Genomic DNA, 13,250 nt, shown 5'->3' on the forward strand with positions numbered 1-13,250 from the left:
GTAATGGTCACCTCACATCTATTGGTAAGTCCTATTGGTAATCATGGCACACTGATTTGTGTGTGTATATGTTGCAAAGTTTGACGTCCATCCATTGTCTGTGCCGCCTATCCTCAGTGGGGTCCTGGGAGTGCTGGAGCCCATCCCAGCTATCTTCGGGCAATGGGCAGGGGACACCCTGAACTGGTTGCTAACCAGTCACAGGGCACACAGGACAGACATCTCACTTGCTCATTCAGACCTAGGGACACTTAGAACAAGCCATTTAACCTGACATGCATGTTTTTGGAATGTGGAAGGAAACCGGAGGGCCCAAGTAAACCACGCAGGCACGGGGAGAATATGCAAACCCTATACGAGAGGGCTGTGGTAGCTGGACTTGAACCCTGGACCTTTGCAACGGAGGGCTAACCACCCATTTGCCATGCTGCAGATTTGCAGAACAACAAAAATTAAACCATGCTAACAGCCGCCACATATTCCTTATTGTCTGCGAAGAACACCGTGTACCGGAAAGAAATTCTTGAAACATGAACTGAGGGGTATTAAAACGGATCTGCTGGATCCCCCCCCCCCTTTTTTTATGAATATTAACTATATATACTGTAAATTTGGATGGTAGTTAATGTTTATCCATTTTTATAACCGGGTATAAAAACCGACCGTAGTAGAACAAATTTAGTAATTTTGATTAGAGCATTTTATAGTGTACGAATATTGTTTTCTTTTCACCCTTTTTTGTCCAAATTGACATTAAGTACAAAGTCATCAGGCTTTGATGCAATAAACAATCGTATGTTTTTTGTATGCGTTTAAATTTCAGATAACGAATGTTTGCTGTCCTCGTGCGGGCATTACGAAGAGCTGCACTCTGGGCTGACTGATCCGGCCAATAATTGATTTCAAAAGGTACACACTTTTAGAACGAAATAACGGGTTTTCTAATAAAAATCGTGAATTGTTGAATAAACCCTCCAATTGTTAAATGTTTTTTTACGTTTGCTGTATGGTTTCTCCGGGCAATTAGCAGCACTTTATAATTAGCCGTGACATCATAAATTTGGTTTTACGACATATCCGTAATTGATCCTCGGTCACGTGACACGTTTGCCTGAATCGGTAAACACCAGAAGGCAGTTGTTGCCATAGAAACAGCAAGACTTCGCTGCGCCCGTCTGATGGACGCGAGGATAATTTATCAAGTTACCCGAAAGTGCCGTGGAACCACAAAATGTTTGAATTTCAAATTAAAAGGAAAAGGCTATGGATGCAGCTAACTCAAACACTATTCAAGTTGGAGGTCTTTTTGGTAGGGATCCAAGCTAGTCTCCGAATGTCACGTTACGATTTCAAGGCAATATGTGTTTCAAAGTAAAGGTGTAAATGGGGTATTTAATCACCTCGGGCTTACAACCCATAATTAATGTTTTATTATTGAGTATAACGTTTTCTGTCACTGTTAAAGTGACTAATCAATGTCCAAGTAAGTTTTGATCTTGGAGTAGCTCTAACTTTTGGCCTATGAAGTCCTTTGAATAATCTGTACACAAAACAATCTGCTCGCGAAATAAGACGATTATCAATTTTCTTACTTTGAAAATGAGTTTTGGCGGAAGTGTAGCCCCTTTTGATAGTTTGACTAAGACTCAGTTGAGGACAGCGCAAGAAGGTGGCAGCAGGTAAAGGTGAGAAAGAGAAAGAAGAAAAATGATGGACGGGAGAAGAGAGACGGTAAAGGGGAATATGATGTCTTCGTGCGGGAGCTTGTACGACAGCAACAACCTGCTCATACAGTATTGCAACAACGGTCAGCGAAATCATTCAAATTACAATCTTTAATTGACACGTCTGTTGCTTTTTGATGTAATTCCCACACTTAAATGATCGCCGAACGTCTTAGAAAAATAAGATAATATCACGTCATAGAAATAACCACTTAGGAACGTTATTTTTGTGTTAAATGTTACAAGAATGCCTTTCAGTGAACTCTGAAGTTGTTATTATTTACAAAGCAGCCATTGTTATTTTAACATTTTGCTGTTGTGGGGACATCCACAGCCGAGACTCATACATTTATGACGACGTTGAATTGCTTTTTAATTGATTTGCATCACCTGAGGTTTCTTCTTCACTTTTTTTTACCAAGCGTGTGGATTTCTGCACTGGTTAGCACATTCGCCCAACACCCAAAAGGACGTTTGTTGTGTTGGAAAGCAATATGTGCCACCAGGCTGTACTTGCCCATGATGCACACAAATGGTGCCCCTACTACTCTGTGGTGCTCATGCCAAAGCAACATGTGGCGCTATAACCCCTGTGATGCTATTTTAGCCAATCAGAATAGTTGATTAGGACATTTCCCCTCTAAATGTATTAAGGGTACAGTGTGCATTGTTTGTCCAATAGATATTGCTGTATTGTGTCGTCCAACTAGAAAACATGAGCTACAATGCAAACGGAAAAATACAAATACGGAGATTCGAAGAGACCAAATTGCACGTTTTGTTTTTTTAGCCCAATCTTTTGCAAGCTTTCGTTTTTTTTTTCTCTGGGTACTGGAAGCAGCAAGATGACGGACACATTTGTCAGCTCCATCAAGGAGGGGAGGTTTATGTTGAATAAAATTAATGCAAAATTTTTGACGTTTGCTTATTTTTTCTAACCCAAATTGTTTTAATTATTAATATATTTTTTTTGTTTGTTTGTTTTTTTACCACTAGAAAGATTCAAAATGTTTATTGTCAAAAAGACTAAAAAAACTGTTTGGAGCATTCATTCATCCAATAATTAAAAGAAAATAAAATATCCATAAATACCCCAACCCTATAAATGACCCTATACAAACATTAAAAGTGCGTATATGGTACCAAAAAACTAAACAACAGCATAAGTCAATGGTAAAGAACCATATAATACATGCTGTTGCCTTAACAAGCTTTGTTAATTAATCTTAAAAAAATGCATTCAAATACTTGTATTTTTGTGTGTTACATTTGGGTCGTTTTCCTTTTTTGAAACGGAAGCCTGTGAAGCTCATGTTTGAATGTTACACGTGTTTTTAACTACACACTAAAAGCTTTACTTTTGTTTTGGATGTTGTAGCTAGGGTTGTTTTTGGCTTGAATTTTCCATTCAGTCTGTTTTTACATGGTCATTTTGGGCATTTGAACAGTGCAGTTTAATGCCCTTATTTGTTCTTCGGAATTTCATGTATAATTCTTAAGGGTGTTATTTTAACCCCTTAACGTTCCGACGGCCCACCGGCAGGCCTTCTGACTGCTGACAAACCATGTCGTGTCTTCACGATGTCACCAGTCACTGAAATATGTCATATCACATATTATTGGAAAGCCCAAAGTCTTGGGATTCAAGATATGATAACTCGTGACACAATTCCTTGCAAACATGGTCTGGTTACATTCATGAGAGCCCAGTGAATCCAACCGTGAAAAATATTTACTCCAAAATGCACGAAAATGCCGACAGATAAGAAAAAATCCGCCCAAAAGCATTCCTGAGTTGTTTGACTATCCTCGTTGTAATCCATTTGTTTTGCACCATAACTCACCTTTAAAAATAAATGGACTCGTAAGATGATTTGTAATACGGTTGGTAGCCTCTGACCTTTTCATTGACACCACTCTCAGCCAACTGCTAGCTTTTTTTCACGGTCAAGTGATAAATTATGAGGGCCTGTATTGGAAAAAGAACATGTCATGACGAAATTGGCTTCAAAAATCTTTTGCTAATAGTGACGATTGACACGATGGTTAGGCAATTAAATTTCCAACGTAAATATGGACACATTTACTGTGTGTATTCAAATCAAAGCTTAAAGTAAACGTGTGTAAAGTCAATAGTGTTTCATTTTTATGCACCATTATCACACGCAAGTGTAAACAATCATTGATTTTATTTCAAGAAATCCAAGTCAAACGTTTACAACTCTTCCATAATCGCTTAAAATTGGCCAAAGATAAATACCCATTTGCAAAGATTTTAGGGCTGTACACCGGTCATCTCCAAACGGCCACTTTTGGAAACTCTTTGACATGCCCTTTAGAAAAATGTGAAGAATACAATGCTTTGTTTTTCAGATTGTGATCAAATTTGACCTGGGACAAGGTAAGGCTTCATGCTATTGTCCCAGCTGTTTTTTAGCTAAGATGCCTATGCTACACTCATGTGGGTACGTGAGCGCAGAAAAAAAAAACTATCTGTGTGTTACAACTTGGATTACCCAATGTCAGTAGCACTTGCAGTGGCTATTTTTTTTGGGACAAAGCTTCTTAAATTTTAAACAAGACAAAAACTGTCCATAATGGTTAATTTGGATATGTCTTGGGTGGAGAGTTTAGAGGAATTTTACAGGAACTTTAAAGGGTTAGAGGAGTAAAATTGGAACATGTTTGAAATCTTAGTCCAACTATGTAGCCACTGTTTGCACCATTTAGATGTGTACATTTTATTCCTCTCTGAAGGATGGCATTTACAAGACTGCGCTACCTGCTGATTGTTTAGTGTGTTGCAGCTTGTTCAGAATCCACACTATATAAAACGAGTAACATCAATTGGGTTTTTCCTCCGCATCTTCTGGTTCTGTGATCTAATGCTGTGTTTTCATTGTTTTTGTGCCAAGACGACCTTGAGGCACATTGTTTGCCTAGAATGCTTCAAAATGAATCCCAACAATATTGATTTAAATAATAAGCTAAACATATTTGACTTAGCAACATGAAAACTTTAGTATCGTATGTCTTAAGTGTACGTATTGTGTGCCCCCTGTATGCCCTAACAATAATGGCTTTCATATCAAACAAAAATATATGAACTTTCATATCAACAGACATTTTCTAATGTACTCGTAAGTTGAGAATTTTGACCTTTTTTGACATATGTTTGACAGAAAGTAATTGAAACACACTGACCTAGAGGGAGCGGGCATATTTGTTCCCAATCTTGCTGCTACAGGTACCTGAGAAAAACAAAAAGCTGGGCCCAAAAAATTAAAGAATGTTGTGCTTTGGGCACTTTGAGTCTTCACAATTTATATTCTACCTTGTACTGTATTGCACTCCTTTTAGCAGTAATGCACGCTGTCCCTTCAAAATGTATTTATTTCTTAAATTGACAGTATAAAGTTTTTTTTTAATCTTTTGTGGTCACTGTGGCTCAGGAGGTATACATTATTAATTTTGCTTCTGCTGGAATTTTGGATTTTACAATATTTTCAACCTGTTTTACTGTATTTTATCAGTTCTCCCCCTAAAAATACAATTTTTTTTTTTTTTTCCCCCAATGTTTTTCCCAGCAATTATGCACGTTAAACATAACCAACAGCTGCAGTTGTATAGTTTAGTCTTATATTTCGTAGTTTTTTGTTGTTGTACTGAATAATCAACATTTTTGATTGACATTTTGTTTTGTGTTTTTGCTTGACTTTAAAGTTGCTTAGTAGTAAAGAGTTTAAAATAGTCAATTTTTGCATAATGTTACATAATAATTGGCACTCCATGGATTTAAGCAACATAAAAACATGTGAGCCAAGCCGGAGAAGCCAGTTCTTTAAAAGGAGATTCAATTAACACTAGTACAACAGAGGCGTATGCGTTTCCATTAGGCAGGGCACCTAATTTAAATGGAGGCAACGCGTCCTCCGGCTTGGACTTTTTTCCTCCTCCGTTTGCACCGACAACATCCCAGGCTGGTAACCGAGTCTGACGGTGTTTCTATCAACCACTTACGTATAACCATTGTCTCAAATAAAAGGAAGCTTGCGAAAATTCTCACGCTCTCTCACGGATTATTTCGGTTTTTCCAAAATACGTGGTGATTTGTGCGCCAACACTTAGGTAAGTAAGGTTGGGGATTGGACTGTCCACACTAGTGTCCACTGACCTACACGATATTACATGAATAGGATTATCCCATTGCGATAGCACATGTGGTGCTCAGACTACCGTCAGTACTACATCCACTGATTCTCACGATTGCTCTGTGTATAGTTGTCTGATTGCGTGTTTGAGAATTATTTTCAGGTGTGTGTTTGGCCGTAATGTTTTTTTTGCATGTGTGATTGTGCATAATTTGTGTGTGCGTGATTAACCTTGTGTGTCAAAGCAAGTCTGCATGATTCCAGGAGTGTGCATTCGTGAGTATGGTAAATAAAAAAATGTGTGTAAGTCATTGCTTTAGCACACAAATCATGTTTGTGTTGCACACGTGTTCCAAGGAAGCGAATACCGGTAAAGGAAAGACGAAGTGGGTGTGGTCTCCTGCAACAGAGGGAGCATGGGTGTGATGGGAGGAGGGGGGGGGGTAATAATAAAGGCTGGGGGAGGGGTTTGCGCTGACTGCAGGACTCCTCCCTGACTGTTGCTAGTCTGCAGACTATTTGATGGACATTAGCCAGAAAACCGGCAAAATGGCAGGTAGGCCAAAGTCGGAACTGTATTACCATCATCATTACCATCTCCAACATCATCTTCATCAGTCATGCCTCCCATCCGCTTCATCCTTTCTGTCTTCATTCCTTTGCTCCCTGTCGGAGATCATGTGACCACATATCACTTCAGCCTGGTGCAATAATTATTGCATGTTCGTGTGTGTTTCAAGGTGTTTGGATCAGCCCTCCCCAACTCATTTTATAGCACACAGTACCCTAAATGTAAGTTCATGCAAGTCTGTTGTATCATTGGAGGAGAATTTAGAGGGGTAGATAAGGTACAGGGGCGTCACTCTTTATTTGTAGACTTTGGCAGGGTAGTACCACGTTTTGCAACATCATGTCTGGGCAGTACTGAGCTCTACCGTGATGAAACATGGCAAAATTTAAAGGGACATTTTGTAATATTAGATGTCCATGTAATGTGTAGTGCAACTAAAAATGAGTGCTACGAAACAAAAGGAAGAATCCAAACTACGGTCACTCCGAATGACCAAACCATACAATTTTTTTTCAATTTTTTTTGCTTAGCCTTTTGCAAGGTTTTTTATATTTGGAGGTTGCCATAGAACCAAGTTGGCGGACAATGTCTTTGTAACCTAGGAGATTTGAATAAAGGAAAGGGTTCAGGGGATGGCTTTTAAATTTATAATCTGGGGACTGAATCCTCTTCTGTTCTCCTTGTGAGTTCAAAATCCATTGATGACTTCTCTCCTTATTTTGAGTGTATCCTTTAACTACATGGGTCGGAGGGGGCACCATTTTCTGTGGTGTGTCTTGGGCAAATACAGCATAGTTGCGCCTATCCCTCTCCAGGCCACTAAACTATAAACGTATCAGCGGGCCTAATAAAAACAAAAGTTTACAGGTAGTGGTACAATTCCTACTTCACATCAGCACTTTTTCAAGACTGGGTTTGGCAAGTACTGATGAAACTTGAAGGGATACTATTTCATTTATGACCATTAGATATCACTGTATTGTGTAGTGCAACTGCAAACGAGTGCTACAAGAACAAGGAAAAATAAGAATTACAGGGACTCAAAGTGAACAAATGCACCATTGTTGCACAGCCTTTCACAGGGTTTTAAGGTTGCGGGGGGACCCAGAAGCAAGATGACAGAGAATTATGCTAGCTACCGATAAGTGAGGCACGTGTTATGTAAAATTAATGCTAATTTCTCGACCTACCTAATTTTAAAAAATGCATGTTTATGTGATAGTTCATTTATTTCTATTATTGCCTATTATTGAAATGAATATTTTTTTTCAAGGAATATTATTTTTTCAACACTAGAATGCACTAAATAACACAGTATCCCTTTAAGAGCAAGATGAAAAACTAAGAGTCACCAGCTACTTTACAATTTCCTTGCTAGTTTTTTAAAAATTGTATATTATTTCAAACTATTAAAGGGACAGCATGTATTATTTGACCACTAGATGCCGCTGTATAGTACAGTGCACCCGAAATCAGTGTTAAAAAGCGCAAGGAAGTATACAAACTACAGTGCCTCAAAGTGACCAAGACACACCATTTTCCTTTTTTTTTTTTTTTTTTTTTTGCTCAGACCTTTTGAGGTTTTTGGGTACACGAGGCAGCAAGATGGCGGACAATAATGTCTGCTCTCTTTAAGTGAGGCTCGTTTTATGTCAAATAAATGGTAGTTTTGGACCCACGAGTATTTCTAAAAAATGAATGTCGATATATTTTATGTAATTTGGCTTACTATACAAATCAATACTGTGAGTGAATTTTGTTGTTTTTTGTACCTACTGGAGGCGCTAAATATTACTGTCCCTTTTAAGCAACGGTCAAAAATTTAACACGCCTTGAATTCTGGTCTACAGTGTTTGACTTGTAGACTGTTAAATGAGTATAATACAGGCCTTATATTAAGAGGTTTGAAAATGAATGAATAGGACAACAGCATTGATTTTGTCATTAAAGTGACATTTTTTTGAATAAACGTCTTTAGTGTGCATCATCTTGATGTGACGTAAAAGAGGCTTCAGGTACTTCCTGTGTACTTTATCAGTGATAAGTGTTTGGTCCAGGTACCACTGGTGGTCACCGTTGGACGCATCAGGTGCTTGGCCTTTTGGCCTTATGCTTGAGAGCTCATTTTTGCATTCTGGAGATGGAATAAGAGCTTGCTCTGTCCACTCCACGCATCGGCCCGGTATTGCAGTACCTCCGGGAACGGTGCATTCGCAATGATCGCAGCAAGGCTTTAGGGCTAGGACCTTAGCTTAGCCTTTTGGCTGAGAGTAAGAGTCCCGGCTCCTTGGCTTTGTAGCGTATTATGAACTGACCGATTACGGATAATGGATAATGAATAACGAAGATAGATCAATAACCCTTAAAAACCCCCGTTAAAAGTTTGTGGCTGTAAGTTTGTAAAAATTCTATCACCTGTTGTATTATTCACAAGTTGCTTGGTAATGTACTCAAGTTTCATTAACAGAAGAGTCTCTTTGTTTGCTCTTGCATCTGAATTATTAAACACGATCAGGTTTCCCGTAAGCTCTTATTGTTCTTTTAACCTTTGAGAAAACATCAAGCCTCCCACACATTCACACAGATGTGTCTTTGAAGAGGGGGCTCAAAGAATCGTTGTCCTTTTTTTTAACACAATGACGCCACAAGTAGTTTTGACATCCGTGTGAAATTTTATATATACATCTAATATAAAAAATAGTATAGAACTAATGACTGAGGGGAAAAAAGCACATTTTATCTCCTATTTTTCTGAAAAAATTTGGACCTTGAGGTAGTCTTTATTTGTCCTTAAAAATAGTTTGGTAGACCCTCAAAAATATATAATGTAATTCTGCTACTTTAAAACTATTCAGCATTTGTCTATTTTTATTCATTCTTTATCCTGTTTTTCTCTTTTATTACATTTTTATCCTGGAGTTCCACATCTGAAAAACTATAGTCACTATTTTGTTATCAAAAACAAAATAAAAAACTATTACTAAAACCTGATCTTTTGTGTTTAACTTTTTGTCAACAGGACATTTTAGAAAGTTTGAATGCAAGCATTGAAAACAAAATTATAGTAAACTAAGAAAATAATGTAAAAATGCAGAAAATGAAGAAAAAAAATATGGTAAAATTATACACCGACAGAAGAACATTTTGTTTTGAATAATATAATCGTTTTACTTTAACAAAAAATAAAACTTTATGAGAACGTTCTAATATTACAACAGTGGATCAATGGGGTAGCAACATTTCCTGTATTCGTTGCCAGAACAGATGGTGGCAAATGTTTACCTTCCTGCCTACCTACCTACCTACCTACCTACCTACCTACCTTCCTACCCACCCTGGTCATATCCCTTGAGAGGGGTGACCGACAGAAAGAGAGACACGTACATGAAAAAAGGAAAAAGTAGCTAAAAACAGAAAAACATTTAACAATGGCCAACCCAAACACCTAAACAAGTTAAGCACCCCAGCACCCAAGTTGGTCATGCTTTCGTCCCTCCATATGAAATGGGAAACAAGAAAGCGGCTGTGTCACTCGGGTCAGGATGACACTACACACTCTTCTGTTCAACAGCAGGGCCGGGCAGCTTTCACTGGTTTACCCCTGCTGCATCATACAGGTGCCCTGCCCAGCCTGTAGAACATGTCCAAACATTCCACTATCCTTTGATAACACCTCTCCACTCAATGTTTATACCTCAGTTAAAAAACAACACTTGCACGATTGATTTCTCGAAACAGTAAATAACAGAATGAATAATTCCGAAAATGTTGTTTACCTATTTTTTGGTTGATTTTTAATTTTTATCCCTACTTTTCAACCTTAACAGGTTGCCAGAGATCCCCACCTAAAATGTGTGTCTTTTTGAGTAGATGACACCATGTCGGCGGTCAGCAATATGGACATGGAGGACCGCGTATCTCATCTGGAGCAGAAGCTTCAGCTGCAGGAGGACGACATCCAGCTCCTGAAGGCAGCTCTGGCTGACGCCCTTCGCCGGCTCGGCTTCTGCGAGGAACATTGTCCGGGCTTGCAGCAGCCAGGGGGCGCTCGCGCCACCGGGAGGCGATTGCTGTCTGGCACGGCCCCGCCCGCTAAGGGTAAGTCCTCAGTTTTGCATAGCTATATCTAATTAGCCGGTTCTAAACTCTGTTTTTGAACCCCCCGCCCCAAAAAAACACTTACTGGTATCTTTGAGTAAACGGACAAAAGACACTAGAGAGACTCTTTATTTTGGCTATTGCAAGAAAATTTCAATGTAACAATAGTGGAATGAAAAAAAAGTACAATAACATTTTTGTAACCTTAAAGATTTAACAAAAAAATAGGACTCGGTCGGCGGAGGTCTTTTAGAAAGGGTTAAAATTGGGGTTGGGTCCTCTCCAGTTCAAAATCCAATTGATGTCTTTTCTCTTTATTTTAAGTTTCTAGTAAACTGTAAACCTACCAGCGGGCCGTGATGAAAACATGTAATATTTGACCAACCGAAAATGAGTGCTAAGTCTAAGTAAGATTCCAATTCACAGACACTCAGTCCTCAAACAACACCATTTTGCCTCTCATCAAAGTGCACTGTTCAAAAAGATCATTTATATGATAGTTCATGTATTTTTGCTTAGAATTCAGATCAATTTTTCTGGTCTTTGATCAATCATTTCTTTACCATTACGATACTCCAAATAATACACTAATAATACACTTTTCCTCCCAATTTTACTTATCTTGATGAAAACATTTTTAAAAAGCCAACAATTAACCAAAAGTTAAACAAATTATGTAAATGTACAATAATACAAACTTCTTGACCTATGAATATTTAAAAAAAAAAAATTTAGATAACAATTTTTTCTAAAATGAATGAGTTTTTTTTTTCTCACTAGGATGTGCTAAATATTACACTGTGCCCTTTCTTAGGGGCACTGTGTAATATTTGACCACTAGATGTTGCTATAACGTGACCTGGATGCATGTACGATTGACCTAGTATTTAACAAGTGCACATTCTTATGATAGTTAATGTATTTTTGCTTATTGTTTAAATCAATACTGTTTTTTTCTATGTATATTAAATATTAATGGTAAATAATACGCAATGTCCCTTTATAATGAATTTAGAAAATGACTGACCGGTATCTTTGAGTAAGTTGAGGTTTGAGCATTTAGCTAAAAGTTATTATTGTACCATAAGCAATCAGCGTTAGCATTAGAATCGGAAAGAGGCTAACATTTATGTTCAGTTCATCAGCTACTCCAGGCACTTCCTTCCAAGCCGCTCAGCAACGGATACGTGCAACACAAACGCCTACTTTCATCACCGTCCTCACCGAAGAAGGATGTGTTGAACTCCATGAAGAGGTACATACGTTTGTATACAGGCAAAAAAGTGTGGATCGATTGAGAACGTTCGATTTCTTTGCAGGAAAAGCATGTCGACAGAGCGCCTCACGCTGGTCAGGAGGGAAGCTGCGGCTGCAGAGAGTCGAAGTCGGACAACTTCGTCCAGCAGCTCCACAGGAGGGAAAAGGTCAGCTGGGACAAACTCGTGTTCTCAAACAATTTGATGTTTGAATATTTTCCTTAATAGGTACAGAAATCATTTCCCAAATGGATTACAATCTTTTTCGTGTTTATCATTTAGTGTCACTATTATTTTTTTTAAATTATTTTTTTTCAGTACTGTGTGGGTCAGAGGAGCTTCAAATTTAATTTCACCGTATATTTCAACTGTGAAGATATTTTTACTGATGCACCAACCCAGGAAATAACATAAATTGTCCAATTTTAGATATGACAATAATCATTTAATTGAAAAGGACAGTTAGCTCAGGAGGTAGAGTGCTCGTCTTGGGATCAAGTGGTCGCAGGTTCCATTCCTCCGTTTTATATGTCGAAGTGTCCTTGGGCAAGACACTGAATCCTTAATGCCCCCAATAAGCAGGTTGGCGCCTTGCATGGCTGCATGGCCGCTATTGGTGTGTGAGTGTGTGAATGGGTAAGTGTGAAGCACATTGTAAAGCGCTTCGGGAGGTCTTCATTGACTTGAAAAGTGCTATATAAATGCAGGCCACTTACCATTTACCACTCCTCTCTGAGAAACAGTTGAAATTTGGGAACCTAGAACCTGACTGATTGAGAAGATTAATTTAAACCTTAATTGCAAAAAAAAACCAATTGTCATTGTTACATTTCTGCTCCAAATACTTATACAGAATTCATGTTTATTTGTCTAAAATTAAAACAAAATATTTGTAATACAACCAGTTCAGGGTGTCCCCAGCCCACTGGCCAGAAATAGCTGGGATGGGCTCCAATAACACAGTAAGCAGTGAGGATAATGGATGGATGGTTATTAGTAGTAATTTTAAGCAGATCATTTGTCAAAATTATAATTATTATTTTGCGATATTTTAGGTCATTTTTGCCAAATTTTAAAACTGCATTTTTAAAAATCATGCAGATATAATCTGGCAATTATTTAATATAATGAATAGTATTGAATATACCATATGTTTTAATTCTATTACAGTTAATCGCATATTGTCAATAATTAATATTTAGCGTGAATAAATAATTAATTAATTGTTACAAAATGTTAAATACATTTCAGGGGATAAACGAAAATAACAATCATAATCTTCTTAATTTACCCAAAATATCTTTTAAGTAATCAAATGATTTAAAAAAATGTTATTAATGATATTTTAATATATTTACTCCTATCTCAAATGTTCTACAAGTTACCCAAGGATAAAATAATGAATCTGGTTCATGTTGTACCTATGTATCTTTTTTTCCCAATAAAATGC

The 13,250-nt window shown here is 37.8% G+C and overlaps 1 protein-coding gene and 1 pseudogene across 3 annotated transcripts in view; both read left to right on the plus strand.

Annotated features, from left to right (window-relative positions):
- Positions 1-1,639: 1,639 nt before the first annotated feature.
- Positions 1,640-13,250, plus strand: part of eml2 (EMAP like 2) — a 43,143-nt gene continuing 31,532 nt past the window's right edge. For 2 of the 3 annotated variants that reach the window (XM_088345506.1, XM_088345508.1), the window contains exons 1-4: positions 1,640-1,807; positions 10,317-10,544; positions 11,682-11,799; positions 11,864-11,968. In XM_088345506.1, the coding sequence (XP_088201632.1) occupies positions 1,708-1,807; positions 10,317-10,544; positions 11,682-11,799; positions 11,864-11,968 (551 nt within the window). In that variant the 5' untranslated portion in view covers positions 1,640-1,707. Of the gene's footprint in view, positions 1,808-6,307; positions 6,432-10,316; positions 10,545-11,681; positions 11,800-11,863; positions 11,969-13,250 lie in introns of those variants that run through there. The other variant, XM_088345507.1, reaches the window with a different exon arrangement.
- On the plus strand, positions 8,536-8,662 carry LOC148357770 (U2 spliceosomal RNA; annotated as a pseudogene).

Source organism: Urocampus carinirostris, chromosome 10, assembly GCF_059441175.1.
Source record: "Urocampus carinirostris isolate Australia breed hairy pipefish chromosome 10, RoL_Ucar_1.0, whole genome shotgun sequence".
In the NCBI taxonomy this organism is placed as follows: domain Eukaryota; kingdom Metazoa; phylum Chordata; class Actinopteri; order Syngnathiformes; family Syngnathidae; genus Urocampus; species Urocampus carinirostris.